This window comes from Patiria miniata, unplaced genomic scaffold, assembly GCF_015706575.1.
Source record: "Patiria miniata isolate m_02_andy unplaced genomic scaffold, ASM1570657v1 HiC_scaffold_5, whole genome shotgun sequence".
NCBI classification, from domain to species: domain Eukaryota; kingdom Metazoa; phylum Echinodermata; class Asteroidea; order Valvatida; family Asterinidae; genus Patiria; species Patiria miniata.
In genome coordinates, this window is record NW_024037072.1 from 10998079 (window position 1) to 11022010 (window position 23932).

Sequence of the window (23932 nt, forward strand, 5' to 3'; positions counted from 1 at the left end):
CAAAAACTTGATATGCCTAGAAGTTTTTATTTTACACTCTTAAAGGTATTGTGACGGTTTTAAATTGGCTGTTGTTGGTTGATTTGATCCGAGCAGTGTTTGTGCCTATGCTTTTATCGGAATCTCTTGTTGTCTAGGTTTTCATCCATTACAACTGCATGGAAAAATGCAGACAATAGAATAGATGTAGACCTACCGGTAGGTCTTAAGACTAGTAGGTCTGGCAGCTTGTTTTCTGCATGCACGAATCATGCATTGATCAATTTATATGTGGCATGCATGTATGCAGTGCTAAAAAAAGAAACAGTTTTATGTCATTGTGATCCTGGTGATGGCATTAACAACAGGCTGCCCATAAAATGGATGAGTTGGTTCAGCTGCATGTACATATCGGTATCATGTACATATCGGTATCCACTACCGGTAGTTCCAAGAAAACATTTTGTAGATTATAGAGAGAAAATGTGCTTACCTTGAACCAAAAACCTTACTTGAAGGCCTCCTACATTTGCTGGTCCTCGCATTGGAAACATGTTCAGGACTGCTGTCCATTGTATATCATATATCTTTAGTACACGTACCATCAATATAAAGCGTTTGCACGACTCGATTGGCCTTGTTTCAAAGTGCCGAGACCACCATTAAATCTAAAACCTACATGATGCACTCGGAGAGAAATTTGCGATGCACTCGGAGAGAAATGCATTGCACACAACGCCAAATCTTGTAAAGATACAATAATGCACTTTATTATTCAGGGACAGATCTCCCGAATCTGCAGTGATGTGTGACCAACTGTTTCTCATTGTGATCACAATTCCTTTCATCGGCACATCTATAATATATTGTAATGCTTTTTGTCCTCTTGATGGCCTGAAAGACGTGACATTAAGTTCCATTAATCCAGAGTGACTCGATCCATCTGCAATGGCAGTTTATCATTGTGTGCAGAGTGCAATTTTGTTTGAAGGATATATACAACGCAAACCTGTAAAGGCAAAAAGGAAGATCGATTGCTGTTTTGTCCGAACCTGTCTTTTTTTCTTTCTTTTATTCATCAAGCTTTTTAATTCTGTACTCACAGGAAACCAATAGCAGGGAGCCAAGGCTTTTGGGGGATGAATGGTTTACATTCTCTGTGCAGTTCCCAAATTTGTATTGAACAAGATAGGAGTATCCAATTTAGATCATTAGGATGTTTGACATTAAAGGGACATTACTCCTGGAATGCACCAATTGGGCTTCAAAACTCATTTTAAACGAAATGATGTTAATTGGAAAATAGAGCATTTAAAAGTAGCATACATGCATAAACATCCACACAACCATCCTTCAAAAACTGGGCATTTTTGTGTTATTCTTGTGACAACCATAAGAACAAATTTCGGGGTCAACATTTTGACTCTCAAAAATCGAGCCATTGGGTGCTATAGTTGTGAATCCTGCCGGACGGTGCACTGCATTCTGAAACAACATTTGTGTATTGGTGCTGTGTGTGTTATGTGACACACACACAACGTGTATACCGTACATTGAATGGACACGCCGGGAAATACATATGTGCGGGCCTATGCCACAAAATATCTGCCGTGTCCGATGTTAACAACCGGTTTTTTTTTGGTCTTTTCAGTAAGACCAGAACAGTAAATTAGGTTAGGCCTGAAAAAAAAAAAGGGTTATGTTGGCGTAACCCGACCGACCCTAAAAATGCGGCCGACCCTGGATATTTTTTTTTTTTTTGAAGGGAAGAAATATAATTAAAATCTTTAGAAATGAATTTTAAATACGTTTTGAAACCATTTCTGACCGTTTCTCCTCAATTGTATTTGTATGACGATAGCGCGCGTGGAACTTTGGAGTGCACAATGTTTTGCACCTTCCTCTCCATGACACAACGAACATGCAGAAGATCGCGCAGGGCCTACAGGCAGTGCGCATGCGGAGATCGATGCACCATGCATGCATGATAGATGCACATGTACTTCGCTCGTGCCCCCCGCCCTGCAAACAGGGCGCTGGGATACTCTGATGAGCTTCACCAACCTCGTCCCCAGGGTGTCGAGCAGTACGCGCCCACCACTACCTGCTCTCTCACCCTGGTATTGGATCATTTGCATGTGCAAGATTTTCGAACACGTATGCAAATGAGAACAGTCTGGTGCCTGGATATGCGTTACACATTAGCGTTTGTTTTTGTATGCGGTGTACGAAAACACGTACTGCACGTTGTGAATAATTATTAATAGCACCAAGTACACGATAAAAATCCATTACTAGCCAACTGCGGTATCCAATCAGGATACAGGAAGAAAGTTTCCTATCCAGGGTTTACTATTGGAAACGCGGTTGGAAATAAAGTAAGCACTGGGGACGAGGTTGGAGCTTCACAGAATCTTGTGAAGGAAATGGCCTATGACCTATGTACCGTATAAAGCATCTGGCTGCAGCTGTTCAAAACCGCAGTTAGACAATATGCGCAATAAATGCTACCCATAGAAATGCACACGTTCCATACCAGATGTGATTTCTGTTTCATTGCGGACCATGTGGACAAAATTTTGAGCGTCGCATAATGCAATCCGACCGTTCGTGATTCAAAACGGAGCCTGAGCAAGTGACGGGAATTGTAAATTTACAACACAGATAAGTTTTACAGAATTTCCTAAATTATTACGCTTTTCAAAAAATAAAATAACATCTCTAAACTGGAATAAAAGAGTAATGAATCAGTCTTAACGGCCGTTTCAAACCTTGCAGAGTCATGACCTTGATGACGCGCAGGTCACTGGTCACGCAAAATCCAACCAATCAGAGCGTGAATTCATCAGAGTATCCCAGCGTCCTGTTTGCAGGGCGGGGGGTACGAGCGAACATACATGTACCGGTACAGTACATGTATAGCCTCGTCCTAGACTGTTGCACGGCGCGAACTGCTACATACACTATTGAAAATACTTCGCTATTTATTCCATGTTAAAAACAAGTCAGGTGTGTTTACAAACACAAATGCCCCGCAACCGTGACTGTTCCCATGACACAACACCACTCTTTTAACATCAACTTACATGTACCTTGGTCACATGGAACGTTCATTAATTGACAGCATTAGTGTCTTCTGTAGGTTTTATATGAATTAATCCCTGATCCCTATGATCTCAGAATAAATACAAGATTTCTATTGTTTTAGCCACTGTGACCTTGACCCTTGACCTTTTGGCCCCAAATGCAAAAGGCTTCTTAGGATTACCAAGGACAATCCACAAACCAAATTTGAAGTTCATATGTAAAGTATTTCTCAAGTTATCGCGCTGACAAAATTTCTTTTGTTTCAGCCACTGTGACCTTGACCCTTGACCTTTCGGCCCCAAATGCAATAGGCTTCTTAGTATTACCAAGAACAATACACAAACCAAATTTGAAATTCATATGTAAAGTATTTCTCAAGTTATCGCGCTGACAAAATTTCTTTTGTTTTAGCCACTGTGACCTTGACCCTTGACCTTTCGGCCCCAAATGCAATAGGCTTCTTAGGATTGCCAAGGACAATCCACAAACCAAATTTGAAGTTCATATGCTAAGTATTTCTCAAGTTATCACGCTGACAAAATTTCTTTTGTTTTAGCCACTGTGACCTTGACCCTTGACCTTTCGGCCCCAAATGCAAAAGGCTTCTCAGGATTGCCAAGGACAATCCACAAACCAAATTTGAAGTTCATATGTAAAGTATTTCTCAAGTTATCGCGCTGACAAAATTTCTATTGTTTCAGCCACTGTGACCTTGACCCTTGACCTTTCGGCCCCAAATGCAAAAGGCTTCTCAGGATTGCCAAGGACAATCCACAAACCAAATTTGAAGTTCATATGTAAAGTATTTCTCAAGTTATCGCGCTGACAAAATTTCTATTGTTTCAGCCACTGTGACCTTGACCCTTGACCTTTCCGCCCCAAATGCAATAGGCCTCTTAGGATTACCAAGAACAATACACAGACCAAATTTGAAGTTCATATGCTAAGTATTTCTCAAGTTATCGCGCTGACAAGATTTGTCCGGACACACACACCCACCCACCCACCCACACACACACCCACCCACCCACCCACCCACCCACCCACGGAAGGACAAGGCGGAAACAGTATGCCCCTTCGGCTTCGCCGTGGGGCATAAAAATAGTTCATTATAATATAAATTATTTTAATTAATTTGCCACTATTTTACACGATAAAAATTGATATATATTTATTCTAAAAATGGTGAACTATTCTGTAACCCCGGCGGCCGACGCGACCTGGCCGGCCCCCGGTTACGCGCGTACGCCGTCGCATCATGGCGCCCGGTACCGAAGCGTACAGTGTTTCCATCAAGGGCAAATGGCGATCTTCGGTCATTTTCGACCGTTTAATGCGGATAAATTTGAGTCTAGAGCTGGGGGTAATCGCCCAGAACTCATGGTTTTTATTTTTAATATATATCATTTTACAGATACACCAAAAACAGCAAGTTGGCTTCATGCCTCATCTGTCCTGAAGCACACTGCAGGCCTTGGTCTACCATGCCTTCCTTAAATTTTCCTCGATCTGACAGTTTTGTTTTTATTTGCACAAAAACAAGAAACTATAAAAGAAAGACATAAAAAGTGAAATAAATGTCACTCAGAGTTTAAAAGGATACAAATATTGTGTGTAGCCTTGTTTTCTTTTGTTATCGTGTACTACTACCGGCTTAATGTCATTTTCGTTGCTGGGATTAAAAAAAAAAAAAAAAAAAAAACAACCTACCTACCTACCCTATTTTTTCTGGCCCGTTACGCCAACATAACTTCTTTTTTTAGGCCTTAGTTTCCATTCAACCAGACCTTTGAAATAGGATAAGTAAACAATCCAAAAACATAAACTTTTCAGGGATTTCAGGCCGTAATGTCTCTTTAACAGACCTACATTGTAGCATTTGTCTTAGTGTCATGTTGTACTTTTTTTGTACCTATGTACATCTTCATATTTGTACATTGTATACATACATGAATCTTTTACTTGCAAATTCTATGCATGGGTGAGTTCTACTTCACACATGCCAAACACACATTTGTAAAAACAAACTCGAATGATGGATAATGAATAGATACATGAATTTTTCCTTGTAAAACATTCATGTACATGTTTTGTACACAATACAAGTACAGTGCACAAAGTGTCATTGTCAAATCAGTCAAAATAATGTTTCACAATGACTATAAAATTCTATGCTAAATCTTCAGTATACATGCATTAATTGCTTGCTCAAAGTTAAACACAAGAATCAAATTTCCTTCCCATGTTTTATTACTTAATGATGTTTGTACAATAGTACATCAAACAAGAACTAACCTAATTAAGAATGAAAGGGAAAAGAAATAACGTCAAGACAATTACGCAGAGAGCACTGTATTCCAAGAATCCAGGAAACTGTATTAAACATTTAATGCAATTAAGACAGGAACTGACTGCATTTCAAGCATTTAATATGCTACCCGGTCATGCCGGTACTGTATAGCCAAAATTTATAATGAATTCTTCTACAAAAGGAATGTGGTCACCCATACATGTAATGAGGATGGCATACACATGTTTTAAGTCTTATTTCTAACAACTCAACATGCTGTATTCAGAGATGCCGCCAATATATCAATAAAAAGCCTGAAACGGTACTAAGAAACCTGAAACTACCCTTAATCCTTTCAAAAATGTGTTTTTTTATGTTTCAGACCAAATCCAGCACTTTTAATTTGTCACATTTTTTGAAAAAAAACCCCTGAATTCAGCCTGCAAAGTGGTATCTCTGTGTATTCAAATGTATCAATTATGGCTGTACATGTACACGCAAGGTGCATTGATTAAATGAATCAATAACGGACATACCGATAAAAACAACCCTCTAGTCATTCGTGCACTCATCATGGCAACTTGTACAAACCAAACCAATCAATGAACACTTTCATTTTGTCAACTACGTGTACATGCACATGTATGACCAGTCTGATCAATGGCAATCTCATCCACTGGTAGGGTAGGTTCATTACATGTAGATGTAATGATTCTTCTGATTCATTTTTCTCAATGCAAGTTATGATAACATGTTACGACTGAATAACAACGACAAATTACAAATCACATGTTTCTACAAGTTGCTTAATCATGTTTAACATACAACATTAATGTATTGTGTCAGACAAGTGTTACGACGTTTTTGCAATCACATGGGCTCCATGTACAAGTACCCCCTCAACAGTAAGAAAGGCAGAGTTGGGGGAGACCCAGACTGGGACCTGGAGTGCTCTGAAACGTGCAAAACTAAATCAGGCCAACTTTACTCACTCTTTAGCCAGCAAATTTCTCCAAAAATTCCATTGGGCAAAGAAAACAGTCCTCTGTATTTCACCAACCAAGTTTGCAGACTCAATTCAATTTTTAAAGGAGACATTTCTTAATATTTTGCACATGAGAGGGAAGTCAAGTGATTTGAAAATGAGGCTAAAGACTAGACTGGTACATGTCTAACCATTGTCCAACTATTTGAAAAGACTGACCTCTTCATTCAGTGTCATGAGTCTGGTTGCTGACTATGGGGAAATGTGTAGTAAATTAGAGAATAGTTCCCCGTTCATGCCAGATGTTTCTTTCGACACAGTTGATTGATGCAGTACTGAAGCTGTGTTGGACTGGTTGTTTCAGGTGCCAGTCTATTTTCTTGTATTGCATGTTTTCAATACCTTAATTTTTGGGACTCTCCTACACAGTATTGAGAGTCCCAAATTTTCAGACAAGGGGAGACCACTAGGAGTGACCTTTGAACACATCACAATGATGCCTGATGCTCATGCAAAGACACGCTATGGCTTTGCGCACATGGGTCATTCCATGTCAGACCAACGCACTTTTTTACCTCATGTCTTCCGATTTTGATAAAAATTGCTGTGCTTGTAGGTCCTGATGAGCAATGAATGCACACCAATTTTTAGCCCGATCCGACCTACCATGTGGTCAGGGCAGAAACCACAAAAAATGAAGATTTTTAGAGTAAAATACCACCCTTTTGGTAGAAATATGTCAAAACCATGTTAATTTTTATTGAATATATGCGAATTTGGTATCAAAATAATTAGAATTGCATGCTCAAAGCAACTCTTTTGTCAAAATTAAATTTTGTGAAAAGGAGGTCACGTGACCTTTAATATGTTAAATGTTCATTTCTTTGACCCAATTTATGTAATCATGTATCATTCCGAAAATCAACGAAATGAAAATGACTCGATAGAGCATGTCTTCCTCTATCAGAATCTACTAAAAATCAATTGGGGTCTTTAAAATTTACAACTTTATGACTATTTTTGTACCGTTGGTGGGTTACAAATGAGTCAATTTATAGACTTTACATGAGAAATCCACCAACACAACTTACTATTCTGTTCCTAAAGCTACTTAAATTAATCTTGGTTTGGGAATTTCTCTTGTTTAGGGCTGATGAGGTCTAAACCAGACTCATAATATAAATTATCAGCAGTGGCGCATCCAGGATTTTGCTTTTTTGTGTGTGTGGGGGGGGGGGGGAGCTCATAGCTTTTTGTTGTAAAATTTCTGTAGGAGATCGAAAAAAAAATCGACAACCTTGGAGGGGGTGGGTTCAAGCCCCTCGAGGCCCCCCCCCCCCCCCCCCCCCCCCCCACTGATAATTAGTTATCCCACGAGCGGTATTGGAATATGAAACAATGCAATGCTGCTGTGACCCATATGCCACCCGACACATTACATTATTCCGTGTTCCACGAGCCATATAACGCATTTATCTTCAAGCAAACTTGATGTCGAATGCGTACATTGCACGTGGTGAGGGATGTAGGTGCATAGTGTATTGGACCATTCAGCAGCAAATAAAAAAGAACACAATACATACATGTACATGTACATTCGATATCTGGGGCGCAATATAGCTGTGCAGTATTATATCAAATCACACTGTTGCTATACATGTAGATGGACTAATCAGGGTCTAGGATTCAAGTTTGCTTGAACATAATACTCAATATCGCAATCAAGTTGCGCTTCTTGAAATTTAATGAGTCTCACAGACTTGGCAATTTTTTCCTTCCCTGATAAATTTCACCTGGATGTGTGTCCACTGTACTGGGTCCGGGTAGAAAGCATAAAGCTGTTGCGTACCCTAAACAGTAACTGCTGATGACAATAGACTATCAAGCATTCGATGTCAAGTTTGCTTGAAGATAAATTTGTTAGCCCACTTGCGCTCGTGGAACACGGAATAATGTAGTGCGTCGGGTGGCATATGGGTCACAGCAGCATTGCATTGTTTCATATTCCAAGCGTGCTTGTGGGATAACTAATTATCAGTGGCACCCCGGGGTGGGTAATTTTTGTTTTTCAATCTTCTACAGAAATTTGAAAACAAACAAATTATGAGCCCCCCCCCCCCCCAAAAAGAGCAAAATCCTGGGTGCGCCACTGCTGATAATTTATATTATGAGTCTGGTTACACCTCATCAGCCCTAAACATGAGAAATTCCAAAACCAAGATTAATTTAAGTAGCTTTAGAAACAGAATAGTAAGTTGTGTTGGTGAATTTCTCATGTAAAGTCTATAAATTGACTCATTTGTAACTAGGTACCAACTGACAAAAATAGTCATAAAGTTGTAAATTTTGAAGACCCCAATTGATTTTTAGTGGATTCTAATAAAGGAAGACATGCTCTATCAAGTCATTTTATTTTCGTTGATTTTCGGAATGATACATTAGTACATAAATTGGGTCAAAGGTCATGATAACATATTAAAGGTCACGTGACCTCCTTTTCACAAAATTTAATTTTGACAAAAGAGTTGATTTAAGCATGCAATTCTTATTATTTTGATACCAAATTCGCATATATTCGATGAAAATTGACATGGTTTTGACATCTCTCTACCAAAAGGGTGGTATTTTACTCTAAAAATGTCCTTTTTTTGTGGTTTCTGCCCTGACCACATGGTAGGTCGGATCGGGCTAAAAATTGGTGTGCATTCATTGCTCATCGGGACCTACAAGCGCTGCAATTTTTATCAAAATCAGAAGACATGAGGTAAAAAAGTGCGTTGGTCTGACATGGAATGACCCACATACAGAATAATATGAGTTGTGTGTACTTCGTGCTTTACGCGTGCGAACCAGTACACATACGGGGTGTGTCCCGTCCACTGAGCTCTTAAAAGTGGTTAAAAAAGCGCCCTCTCTTGTTTGCGCGCTGAGCCCGTATATCGCACATAAAAAAAAGTCTCCCTTCACCACACACATGAAACTATAGACAACACACCAGATGTATGTACTATTCAAAGTCTGGAAGAAAATAAAAGTGATTCACTCCCTTTAACACTCTCCAACAATGACTTACCTTCGGCCGGCCGTTGACCTCTTACATGTATCTATATTTTTTCTGCACATAATTAATTAATGCACCTGTACCTCTTTATGTACTGGTACACGAATGAAAGTCAAAGGAAATATCCTGTATGGACACTTTCTGATTTAATGCCGGAGGCCCAGATCTAATTACCCGTTGCACAACAACGTCGTCAGCCAAGTGTGGAGAACGGACGGAGCAAGTGGGATGGAATGACAATTAGTGCCCTATTGTTTCAGACAATGACACTGACAGAAAGGACTGTGGAATCATGACAGATGTTTGCACGGATTGACAGAAAAATCAATTCCGTACGAATAATATAATAAGGTGCACATGTACAATGTACAGTCGAATCTCGTTAGTACAAACTCTGTTAATACAAAATTCTGGTTATAACAAACAAAAAGCCTCAGTCCTGACTGTGCATTTATGTGCACAATGAATGGGACTGATGTTCCTCTTAATACAAAATTCTGATATAACAAACAATTTGGGTAGGTCCGAACAAGTTTGTATTAACGAGACTCGACTGTACATGCATGTACACGTACATGTATGTGTGCATGTTCATGAATTACATTTACGTGTAGAAGTATGTACATGTACATATGTATACCTACATGTCACTACATGGCATGCATGGTGCCCAGTAAACCAATCGTCACAATTAGGAAATTTACAGCAAAGCCTTATACTCACTATGTAACTTCATAAAATAAATGGCAAGGGCTTAATCGTTTCAGGGCTACTGTCAACTCAACATCACGTGATGATCTGATTACGTAGAGCTGTTTTAATATGTACACGTACAAGGGATTCATCTTTACAGATATACTTCTTGATGTCATGCACAAAGCCCAATCTTACTCCTTACATGTATAAAAGGAAACAGTACTCCATGTACATGTACATGTAGCTAGCCAGAGTTGGAGAATGGAGAGAGTGACGACGAACAATACCCTAATGTTTTGGACAGCATGGAGCCCGGGTACTTGCCGTGATGTCAAACATTTGCATTTGTAAAATGCTTAAATGCTTTTAACCATGAGGGATGAAAGGAAATAACTTTTTCATTCAATGTAAAATGTTTTTTTCTGAAATGGAAAAACTCACTGGATGGGATTTCTGAATACTCCAAATTAGCCAGTGTCAATAAAATCAATTTGACAATCCATACCCAGGAGAGTGGCTTTTAATCCCTGCCAAGACATATCAGCCTAGCCCACAATTATCACAAGAATTTGTGTCCCAAGTTCTTAACACTTACCAGTTGAGACACTGTGCCTGCGTTGATTGCAACAGATCATGCTTTATGTATATTCTATTGTCTCATAAATAATTAGGTAGGCCTACATGTTGCTTTTTCAACAGGAATTCTATCATACAAATAGGTATTCAGGTATTGGTCATTTCCCTGCTTGTAGGTCATCTCGAGGTCACAGCGCTGACTCGTGAATGGGTGTCTTTATAAAATGACATGCGTGTCAATGACCCTAACAAAAATGATTGATTGATAACTTAGTGCAGGATAGGACGGAGGACACTTAACTGTTCACTCAACGGTCGACAAATTAATGAGCTGCTAGGCTGCATAAATGACGACAGGGATAAGTGTGATCAATTATCCTTATTTCTTTATGAAATATCAAAGATATGCTCATGATAAAGTCATTCCAGGAAGAACACTTTAATGTTTTACTTCTTTGTTCACCAATAAATCTAATTTATTGTATAGAGCCTAGTGGTTCATAAAAACACTGCACTCTCAAGAAATCACACAATGCCACGAAAATATAGCAAAAATAAGAACTTACCTGCGAACAACGTGGTTTTTGCTGGTGACAGTTCTGAAATAGAAATACAAGGAAAATGTTTTGTAAATGACAATGAACTTACAGTTTTTGAAAGATTTTCTGTTAATTTATAGGCAAAATATGTGTGATTGCATCGCCAAGCCTATAGATGTTATATCTGAAAGTAATTTTAGATCAAGCAAGTGATCAATGTTTTTATGTGCTGATGTATCTCAAGCTATTTAAGTTCTGGAGTTGTATGCAGTGTACAGGTTTTATTCAGGCATCCAATTTTCCAACTGAAGTCCCAATTTTAATCATCATTTCACATGCAAACTGTTTATAGAGTTAAGAAATCAGGAAACCCACTTGCTCTTTAATTTACAGCAAATTAGTGCACTCTGCTTCCGAAATTCGTGTCAAGAAACCATCACTGAGAATTCAACAGGCAAAAAACCAATTGGTAGCCAATTGGGCACTCCCTAGCGGAAGTCTAATAGCTTTACCCAGAGGGCCAGTAACTCCCCCGCTTCTTCGGAGCCCGGGGATGGGACATGAATCTACGACGCTTTATTCCCCTCTCTCGACAGTGCGCCGACGATGAGGCCGACTGGTCGTCATGGAGATAAACATCCGTCTTGGGTTCAACATCCTCTGCAGCATCTGAGGATGACCTGGATACGCAGTGGAGGGTTGGGAGACAGAGAGGGAGGGGGTTTAAATGCGGTTCCTCTTGGATAAAAATCTGTCAAGCGAGAAGATCAAATTGATGATAAGGAGATAGGACTGGCTGGAAAATGAGAGGTGGTGGAAGCCGGAGGAAGGATGGGGAGTGGGCTAATCAACACAAAGTGTTTACTCTGATATGTGTGATAGCTGTCATGACCCCAATTTCATTGAGATGCTAAAAGTAGGACATACTTTCCAAACTGACATGCTGATCAATAACAGTAGAGAACTAATAGTAAAAAATGTCCAACACATGTACATGTGTACACGTATACAGAGTGGTGCAAAAAGAAGGAAACCCACTTTTGACAGGAATTTTAACCTGCTTACTTAAAGGGAATATACAACATTTGCAAGCATCAAAAAACAAAACTACAAAATTATCACAAAATACCTTACTAGACTGTTAGCGAATGACAGTCTAAAACATCTTGTAAAATCATGGCACCTCTAATGCTGACATTTTCAAGAAAAGTGGTAATTTTGTATCAATTTCCAACGCTGGTCGGGCCGATTTATCATATTTAGTTAGTTCGCATTTTCTTTGCAATCGATTACACACCTGTGAACGGGTACAAGCCAGCTAGACTGATTTCCTGACTTTACAACTTTCTGATAGCTATAAATTGCTCCGTTTCTTCTTAAGTGGGGTCAGGGAATCAGACTACAAGAAGTGATTGTTTTTCTTGGTTTTTCTAGAATCAAAGAACCCAAAACGTCAAACAAGTCAGTGTAACAATATTTGCTATAAAATACTAACCCCCAAATCCATCCATTTCTGAAAATTACAGCAAAAACAAATGTTGTACATTCCATTTAACTTACAATGTATTTGAACTTTTTTTTATTTAATGTAGAGAATAAGCACTTCAACCATACATGGTGAAAAATATATTTAAAAAAAATATTGCATTCTATAATGTTTGTACAGGTCTGTGTGTCTGCACCGTTAAGCTATCAAGTAAGTTGATCAGTGCTTAAAATAGAGACTCCTCACATGGTCTGTTTGCTGACATGGCTGATGCGATCACGTTGATCGTTTCCATGGAGCTGAAGGTACATGTACATTACATCAAGCTCAAGGTACCGGTACATATTTATGTACATTTAGGGTAAAGACTTGCTCATGTTACACAAAGTGCCCCGGTAGAAGAATGGGCAGAGGGGAGGGAAATGCTTGGAAAAGAACGTGAAGCTTTCTGTAGACAAATTTTATACACGTGTTTATCATGTTTATGTAAAATATGCAAATTAGACATCACACATTGTAAAACATAACACGGCCCATCATTAAAATATGTACTTTATTATAAATCCCCCCCTCTATTGCTAACAATTTCAGCTATGCCATCACAGCAGTCAAAGTCAATCAATTGACTGTTTTTAACAGTTGGGAATTCCCTTGTTAATTTGATATAGCCATGCTTTGACTGGAGGTGATTGTTGTGCCAGTTTACATGTACCTCTTTTGTCCTCTTTTTGTCTGTTGATGGAATTTGACTAGTCACAGTGTTTACATGAATGTGATCCGACTGGTTTTCACTAGCTTGTATACAAATGCATGGAAGAGGAAGTGGAAGAAATTGTTGACAGTCTGTGACTGATCAATCAATAGGAGGGTATCAAAAGCATGCGTACCAGAAGATAGCCTAACCATCAATGTACACAAACAATGAAAAGGATTTAAAGCATGTATTCTATTCATGACCATATGATGATAATGTGTTCCATCATCTCAAGGAACGTGTGTCTCCAAGTGTCAAACCAAAGTCCAACATCCAGCCCACAGGCAAACATTTGAAGTGTTCGTGCTGAGCTTAGGAACACGAACCCTGCTGGAGAGGGTTTCATTGAAATTGCAGCATAACCTCCATGAACAATTCTATTGAATTCAATATTTTTCATTTATTCATCATGCCAGCATGAAAAATAATGTATATTTCTCAGTTTGTCATTTGTTTGCACATTTAAACTAAAGCAATAAACTGAATATAAAAACAGATGGTGCACAGCTAAAAAATTCAATGAAAATACAATTAATTTAATTATAGAAGTGTTACTTAAAATACAGTTAAACCTTCAAAACACATAAAATTGACCACATTGATATGCCTAGGGGACGAAGGAAGGTGAGCTACGTAGAGGACAGGGAGATACAAAACATGTGTACAATGAATGGGTACTCTGCACATAATGTATATGTACATGTATGTGCATACTTTTGTAAGTAATTTGTACACTGGTCATGCTGGTAGGCCTAGACAGAAAACAATTTTTCCAGCCCGCAGCCCCTTTTTACACAATTCAGGCGATTCACAATGCAGTGCGCCACCAAGAGTTTGCCATGGAGAGTCCATTTTCCAAGTTTACCGTCGACAAAACATGACCCACGAATGAGTGTCAGTAGACAACTTGAGCTAATATATGTTATAGATTGGGGCATAGCGTTCTGCCGCCTCACAAAAAACACCATATTGATAACAAGAAAAGAAAAGGGCAAACAGATCCTCGAATCATACGCTTACGAAACTACTGACTCGCCCGAATTAAAAGACTTGAATGTTTGGGCCTAGAAAAACTGAATTGTGCACTTTTGTAAATTATGTTTATTGCCCTAAAGGGCCTGTGTTGTTTTAATGCAATCCTTGAAAATGCACCTTTGTGTCCCACTTCTTGTTTTCAATTTTCATTTTGCCATTTTAAGGGCATTAAGACTTCTCTCTTAAATTGATGATTATTGGAACATTTGATGCTGTAAGGAAGTAAATTCCATTCATGAATTCCGGTATAAAAATGACAATCTGGCCTTTTATTCTTGGAACAACACAATTGGTGGAACTACCCCTGGTGGAATAATCATGCATAAAACCTTCCCCAATTTATGACAGAGGTACCGTAGTCAGGTGTACCGTATTTAAACATGATTCAGCTTGAGTAGTGTAACACGATCATTGACGCTTATCATGCCCAGCATGCTCAATTCTGTTTGACCAATATGCATGTGATCTAGAATCCATGTTTAAAATAAACGGACTTACACAGTCCTGAAAAAAAATTTTTCGAGACTGGTGGATCAGCAACAGATCGGGAAAATTATATAAAAATATTCATGCAAATTTTGTAGACCTGTAGAGATTCATTGGCAATGTTCCAACTTCTAAAGCCACTTCCAAAAGTCAAAGATTGGCAGAGTAGTGTTGACATCAAACGTTTTCAGGATTGGCATATAAACGTTGTGACCCTGCGTCTTGTTATTATGAATGGTATGAAATGGCTGGCGCTTGGCGATTAATTGCGACTGTACATGTACAATTGTAGTGGTGAATTCTTTTACCAGGGATCCTGGCCACAATTACGTGACGTATCAAAAATGAAAGCACGTGGAGAACTTTGTTATCTGAAGACTGCATTCATGCAGCAACGTGCACGGGATACACGCGTGTATGCAACCAGGGACGTATACCAGACCGTTTATGATGCAACGCTACACGTAAGTTTCTCACTTAGTGCATGGGCAATCTGACACTGAACATGCGCAGCGTTCATCACCCTTTGTGCAGGTGACTGAATGTACTATAGAGCATGGTACATTCACAATGTACAATGTGCACGTCCTGTGAGTGTCTCGTCGTGTGATCACCTGGGCGTGGTATTACACATCACTGTGACTAGTCTCTTCGGTGTGGCGCTGAGTTTGTAGCGCGGTAGTCGCAACATGCCGAATAAAGACTACTTGACTAGGCCCAAAAAAAAAAGTTCTGCTTACGATTACATGGCATTTGAAAATAGGGTAGGTAGGTAGGGAATTTAAAAAAAAAATTTGCCAATTTTTTTTGTGTACGATCATATGGAGGGGTCTGCGTGTAGTCAAGTGTAAAATGTAGAAATTGGTGGTTTTGGGTGTTTTGTTTCTCATTTTTCCAATAATACAATTAGGGTAGGGGTTGTCAGAATAGGGTAGGTAGGGAAACCGGAAGCAGAACTATTATTTTTTTTTGGCCCTACCGGTATCTGAAAATCAATAGTCGTGACTACTAGGCCTGGGCGAGCAGTCGATTTTTCTGCTCGAGCACTCGCAAAGAAATTACTCACGAGTAGTCGAGTGCTCGCGAGTAGCTAACCGAATTCCCATAAAAGGAGAAAAATGATGTACAGGATATACATTTGTAACTACAGCAAATACCGGTAGCTTGCAAGTCACACCACATTCTTCAGCACTGAGTTATCCTTACTGTGCGACGTTTTGGGTCATTAATTAACCCCAACTCCCCAGCCTAATTTACTAGGAACCATACCCATTCAGGCAAATTCCAAAACCCACATGGGAAATTGTACAAACACACTGTTGAACTTAGTTTCTGGAGGTATGCCAACCCCAGTGTAAAAGACCATCTGTTTAGGGGAACTGTACCTATCCCAACAGGATTTAAACACAAACCTGCTGTTGAACTTTGATGGGTTGTGCTCGTTTTGGGTCATTAATCTAACAATTTAAAAAACAACATTTGAAGTCATTCTTAAGGATATTTGAATGGCGATTGACAAAATACCAAGGTAACAGGGACAGGAAAAATGTCACACTTTGCACCCTAAATTATAGAATGACCCATACCCATACACAGAATTCACATAGAAAACATTTAAATGACTTACTCTTCAGATGCCACTATGTCATTCACAAGATGATCTCCAGGCCGTTTCCAAACTCTAGGCATACAAAATACACAAAACAAAAAAATCACAACAAAATAAATATAACTTACTGAAATTGATTTCAATGTAAACAAATCATTGATGATTCTTTTCTGTTTTATGTCTATATGCTACAACTGCACCAGACATTCCTCAACATTGGCACATTGTGGCAAAAAAGGTTTTATTTTTGTACGCTCAGATTAAAAACTGTCTCCTTTTTCTGTAAATTGGTAAATTTCATGAGTCCAAATAGTATACACTGTATATGCAGCTGTCCAATATACCCTAACCGCCCTGAATCCTTCATAATCCTCTTTGCCAAAGTGGACAAATTCGGATGATTGAGGTTACATGGCAAAAGTGCATTACTGATTTCGTAGGATGCACTTTGTCAAGGTCTTGGGCTGGACCGTGTGTTGTTTTTGCTCAGCCATGCATACATACATGTACATGTTGGCCTATAGGCCTGGATTATGCTTGAAATTTTCCATACTGCTCCAGGATGTCACTGGCCAAGCCTGAACATATTGACGGTCTCTGCTGCAGGATTTTGCAGGATTCAGGCAGAGGTCACCCCTCCACAGACCATATTCAAGAAAAAATGGAGGAATTTGCAGGATTGAAGCTTTATACTATTTTCCCATGAGGCCAATTGGAGGATTTTGCAAGATTGAGGCCATGCAAAAAGGCCTAGGGAGTTAGGGTTAAAGACGGTATGTCTAAAAGAATTCAAACCTTGCATGAATCTACCATAAAGCCCGTCGCAAACGAGGGCTACATGTACATGTACATATATCGGTATGTACAGTACTTTGGGGACAAACGCCAGCAGGCTTTAGAAGATTTGCACCAAAATATCTCAAAATCACATACAGAGTTTGTGATTTCATCAATTGGCTTCTTGTAGTTTATCTTTTTAGCTCAGCAGGTAGCGGTACATGTAGCTCAGGTTGACTGCACACGATGGGTTTTTCGCCTCGTGAGGCGAAAGAAATTAAACAGGATAGATATTTGCCTCCCAGCCTCGCGAGGCAGAAAACTCAGCAAAAAAATCACTGCACACAGGGATATTTTGTGAGTTACATACTGAGCAAACGGCCTCAAATGGCTTTTGTTAAGCACGTAGCTCTCGTATGCGGCGGGAATTAATGACCTTTTTAAGGTTTAATACTGACACAGTGACAGCTGTCAGTTCTGTGCCAATTATAGGCCTAACTGTGTAAACACCCACAGCCAAATTAACTGATAACAGTGGACTATTACTGGCCACTGTCTGACATTTGAATACAAGACCTGGTCTCAGCAAATTTGGTGCAAGGGATCTACAGTAGCTAATCATCAGAGTCAAATTTTGGGCCAAGATGAGACTCATAATGCAAGACTAATTCACAAGTGACAGTCAGTCAATCAATCAGTCAGGTACAAAGAGGACTACAGACCTTTATCATGCAGCCACCATTTCAGTGAATGTTCCCTGTATCCTATAACAGTACTGAATGATAATGTTTTGTGTGCACAAAGGAACCAGACCATTTTTCCTTCCAGCCTCGCTTTGGTTACGTTGATTTGAATGGGAAAAAAAAATCAAGATGGCCGCAACATGATAATGGTCTATAGGCTGGCCTCTCTAGGACCAACAAATTCAAATCTCAAAACCAATCAACACAAATCATACAAACATGAGCAACTTATGGTGTACATGTGCATGTGCATGGTACGGATTCTAAATACCGGTACATGTTCAGGATGAAATGAAAGTGGGCACAGTCTAAATCACAGCTACATGTAGATGTACCCAACCATCAAAGTTATAGACCAACCAGCCAACAAAACAGCCAACCATCCATCTAACAAACCAACAAACCAAAACTGACCAGACAAACCAACAAACCCAACCTGAACAGACAAAGCAACCACACTGCAACCTGCAAATCCAGGCAAGCACAACTTCAAGCAAATCTACGCAGGCAGGCTGGCTGCAGCTTCACCGTAACCCTTCCTGATGATGGGACAATGAGATTTAATTACGTGGTAGATCCAGGGGGTAATGGGAGGGACAAATCAATAAACATGAATCGCCATGGCAACAGATGACGAAGCAACGGGTTAGAGATGTCACCTGCACCACGCAAATCAAATAACAATTTCCTTGGTATAAAATATAACTGACACATCAGGTGCTGGCACAGGCATACATGTATACCGGTATATGGCTATGCCTAAAAAGATGTGTATACCATGTACATGTATGTATCGTGATTTCTGCATGTCTGTGGAGTGTCGTAGTGGTAATACTCGTAGTGTCGTAGTGTCGTAGTGTAGGGTAATACTACATGTGAGAGGGAGAAATGTACACAATTTATTAACAATGATTAAGGTTGAAACGATACGCCTGTGTCACTATACAATTCGTATCACGATACATATCAAACAATACGATAAATATCGCGATATATCTTGGTATAAAAAAATTAATAAAATCATAACAGATGAACTTAATCAGGGTCTAAGTCCTCTTTAATCTGTCTCTACTCGTTTCTGATAATACACAAATACAGTAAGGTACTACGGTACATGAAATGCATGCACCACCTGAAGAAAACGGACATGACGGAGAGTCCGCATGAACTTTTCACGTGCGTGCGCTCGGAAAGGTGAGACTTCCACTCTTCGCATTATTATTTTTACATTTCGTGCTTCTCATGCATCGCAGTTGCTTGCAATTTTCTTTCGGTGCACTGCCGCTGTTATTTATTATATTATTATTAATAATATCGATATCAAACATTCGTACCGATATATCGTATCGTGAACGAATGTATCGCGATGCACCGATATATCGATGTATCGTTTCAGCCTTACAATTTATGTAGTTGATACATGTGTCTGCACCAGTACGTGTGTACTGTGTATAACCATGGGCAAGTTCAATCGAGGACCAGTGCTTAATAACTAGTGGTTGGTTTGTGACGTACCCAGCACATGCGCACTGAAGTTGAAGTGCAAACGACTCTGGTTGAACTACATATTGTCATGTCAACGACCGTGAGAAAATGGTGGTCGCACGATTTTTCAACACTTGATGTTTCTGTTTATTTACACAAATAATTAATGGTGATTTTGTAGTTTATTTTGTAGTTTACAATGGAATGGTGGGAAAAGCCACAGAATCATAAACTAACATGAAAACAACGATGCAATGAAAATCAAAATTTAGCACTCACAGTTTCGGTTTACCTCTATTTTTGTTGATAGTTGGTCCCCTATGCACAATGCTATGAAAATTGCTATTGGTAACCAGCTATAAATCATTGCGCTACTAACCCCGATAGGCTGGTCCTGAATAGTTGACTAGACTAATACAATCATTGTTGACTAGCGTGCGTTCGATCAGAGTTAGTCGAACTACGGTTAACTATGGTCCTTGATCGAACTTGCCCTATTGCACAGTCATGACAGTGTGTAGTCAATTAACAGCCCAATTTCACGGCACTGCTCAGCACAAAAATTTGCTTAACACAAAAAAGTCTGCCTTATAAAAGCAGGTTATCAGCCAAAACTTTATGTGATTTTCATGCAAAGCAAACAACAGCTGGATACTAATCACAAGCAATACATCACGTGGAGTTTTGGCTGGTAACCTGCTTTTACAAGCCAGACTTTTTTTGTGCTAAGCAAATTGTTGTGCTTAGCAGCGCCGTGAAATTGGCCCCTGTGTGCTCCTTTTCCAGGGATCCCACAGACATGAATCGTGAGTAAACATCTAAAATGGCTGAAATTTGAAATACACACCAAGGTGTCTAAATATGGTTAATTATCATCAGTAATTTTTTTTCTAAGGATTATGGAGCTGACACAGTGACAACTACATGTAGATCATGCACTCATGTTTTTGTAATATTTATGTATTTTTTTTATGGTCATTTATATGTGCCAGTAGTTTCACACATCAGTTTTGACAAATATCTCTGAGACTATATTTACACAAGGGGAAACTGATATCTTGGGCGTTGATGCACATTCCATGTAGGAGATAAAACACCTGTGCTGCAATGTGTATGCATGTAGATGGCCTACACATTTGTACATGGCAATAGTTACATGTAGTCACCATGCAAAAAAGGTGAAATTAGATTTTAAAACCCTGCCCTGGAGAAACACAAAACAAATGGGCTCTTGTCAATTTTGAGCAGTCACGTGGGTGATCACTGACATACATGACATGACATGTACAGTAGCGTATTAAAATGTGTACTGTTCACTGTAGAATTGTATGGCTGAGCATACCTAGATCCATTCTGATTTGACAGAAAACCTACATGTGTATAAAGTACATGTAAATGGACTAAAAATGTCAAATGTCAACCATAATTTCACTATCTGTGTTCATGCCAACTCAGTGTACAAAATGTACATAGCAAAAGTAGCTTCAAAGAGTAGGCCTAATGTGTGTGGGTTTTTTTGCATAAAATAAGAATAATGAAAATGTATTGTTTCATTTGGATACCAATTTATGCAGGGATACACGCAACTCAATGCAGACACGTGTACGTCTGTCAGGATCTGTTTCACAGTAGGCCTATGCACCATCTATGCACCATCTTGAACACGCGTTGTTAGACGCGGGCGCATTTTAGGATGATCGTTTGATGACTTGGAAACGCCAAAATTTTTCATTGATGATCAGACACAGCAACGCATGTCATAATAATAATATAATAATACTTTTCTGTCGTACGGTACAAATGCAGCGCACAAGGCACTGGTAATTATGTCTATTTTAAAAACAGGTACATGAAGTTTAAAATTGCCCCGTCGGCAAAATGGCACATATTACCGTGAAACACCTTATTTGAAAACACTTTAGTTTTGGGTGGTTAGGAGAATGACATTTGCAGAGTGAATTCAAATTTCAAAAGACAAGCAAGAGAGCAAGCACAAGCATTCCTGCTAGTGCTACATCATAAAGGCATTTTCTATGAAAATCATCAATGATTAAATTACTAAAACAAGAGCCTTATCATGCTTTTTGCACACCTTTATTTGCCAATTTATACAAGCCAAAACAACAAATATTTTTACTGGATTGCTTTGAGGGGGATATGAAAACATGTACTGCAATATATTCTTGCATCCTTCCCAATATTAAAGCCATCCGATTATTTGTCGGTTGCACCACGAAGTGAGGTATTGTGTGCACAAAGTGGTGCACCCGACAAATTATTATTTATTTATTATTGAACAATTGTTGACTGCTGTGATGTGGGATATGACGTTTTTAACAGTCACCTGGAGGGCACACAGCACCCTCGTCCGCTTCACTTCATCATGTCCCACATCACACTAGTACAGTAGTACTACGGTAGTAGTAGCACTAGCAGTCAACAATGTTAAATTTTTTGGCAATCGTATATCTACGGGCCCCGTTCCTATAAGGGAAAAAACTTCACTTTTAAATTATTTAACCTACCAAACTAGTTGGCGACACTAGAACATACAGGCATGTCATAGATAAAGGGCAGGGTTTTGAATTTTTGATGAAATTTCGGGGTAAAATGACGATGACAAATACAGAACGCAACACGAAAATAAAGATGGCGATCACCGCGTGATGTACCATGAACACGCAAGTCGCGCTGCACATGCACGGCACCAACCGGCCCGTAAACCGCATGGCCGTAGGAAAATCGTAATTTCCACCCCAAGAAACAGGTTCAAAAATTACCAAAAAGGTGTCATTACATTGAGAGAAGTTTGCTTTAGGTTGACAATGTCATTTTTTAGTAATAAAAACAATTCTTGATTCTAATTTGATCGAAACAAAACAGGGGCCCTACTACGATCGCCATATTTTCTACCGCATGCATCCATAATCCAACACACTGACATTGTCACGCCCCAACTATCGCATCGGTCCCAACTATAGTTGGGCCTGTCTCAACTATAGTTGGGCCTGTCCCAACTGTAGTTCCACAGTTGGGCTGGTCCAACTATAGTTGGGCCTGTTCCAACTATAGTTGGGACGGTCCCAACTGTAAGTTCCACTGTTGGGCTGGCCCATCTATAGTTGGGCCACTCCGATCTTTTTATTTTGCGGTGTCCCAACTGTAGTGTACATTAATGTACAACTATAAAACGTTCCCTACAGCTCTGATACACGTCTGACTTTACTGGGGACCACTGAAATTAGTTATTGATGGGGCCAATCTATAGTTGGGCCACTCCAATCTTTTTATTTTGCGGTCCCAACTATAGTGTACATTGTTGTACGATTATAAAACATTCCCTACAACTCTAATACACATCTGACTTTACTTGGGACCAATGAAATTATCTATGGGTGGGGACCATCTGTAGTTGGGCCACCGCAATATTTTTATTTGGCTATAGTTTACATTGATGTACGACGACTATAAAACATTGATGTACGACGACTATAAAACATTCCCTACAGCTCTGTTACATACTGTCCGACTTTACTTGGGACCTTTGACATTAGCTATGGGTGGGGCCCATCTATAGTTGGCCGGCCATGGCAATCTTTGAATTTTGCAAAATGTTGCTGGACAATCAACCCAGCAGCTGGACAACTCATCCAACTAGGCAGTACCACGTGACCGGCCAGCCTTGCGGCATGCATGCACAACGAATACATGGCGCCAGCGCCGCGGAACATTTAATCCAACAAGATCTATCAAGCATGAAGCATCCGGCGCAACTCCAGTCCTAACTATAGTTGGGCCGACCCAACTGCCGCACTATAGTTGGGACAGTCCCAACTATAGTTGGGACCGATGCGATAGTTGGGGCGTGACAACATCACTACCATGACTACCATCCAGCACTAGAGTAATTTACAGCGCTACTGCTGTTCACCATTTACTTGCAACAACCACTATTTTACTGGACTTCAAGTTCAACAAAGACTACATGTACGCACAGTTAGTTATACCGCAGCAACACTCACCGAGTGCTGGATGTTGATGGACCCGACTCACACGGTCGTGCAGGGTGCATCAGCTCGCTCGTGCGCTCCGTGCTGTCTTTGCGATCCCACAAAATCAAATAAACTTGCGCTAAGGCAGGTAGAGTTACGATTAAAAATCCCGGCCTTTCCCCCTTTAGACAGGTTCCTTTTGTATAATGGTAATGAAATATATGAGTACATGTATTTATTTTAATAGGTAAATCAATGCAGAGCAACCCATCAAACTCACCACTTTCTGATCGTTCTTCACGAATAAATAATGCACGCGGCCGGGCGGCCGTCATCAGCGCTGCATGTGTCA

General features: G+C 39.6%; 1 protein-coding gene across 4 annotated transcripts in view; it reads right to left on the reverse strand.

Moving 5' to 3' along the window:
- The window catches only part of LOC119740834 (GRAM domain-containing protein 2B-like), a 64427-nt gene extending 40495 nt beyond the window's left edge, over nucleotides 1-23932 (reverse strand). Inside the window, exons 1-4 of one of the 4 annotated variants that reach the window (XM_038216282.1) lie at nucleotides 23861-23932; nucleotides 16602-16655; nucleotides 11726-11893; nucleotides 11241-11273 (exon numbers count right to left, since the gene is read on the reverse strand). In XM_038216282.1, the coding sequence (XP_038072210.1) occupies nucleotides 11241-11273; nucleotides 11726-11775 (83 nt within the window). In that variant the 5' untranslated portion in view covers nucleotides 11776-11893; nucleotides 16602-16655; nucleotides 23861-23932. The other 3 variants (XM_038216283.1, XM_038216281.1, XM_038216284.1) reach the window with 3 other exon arrangements.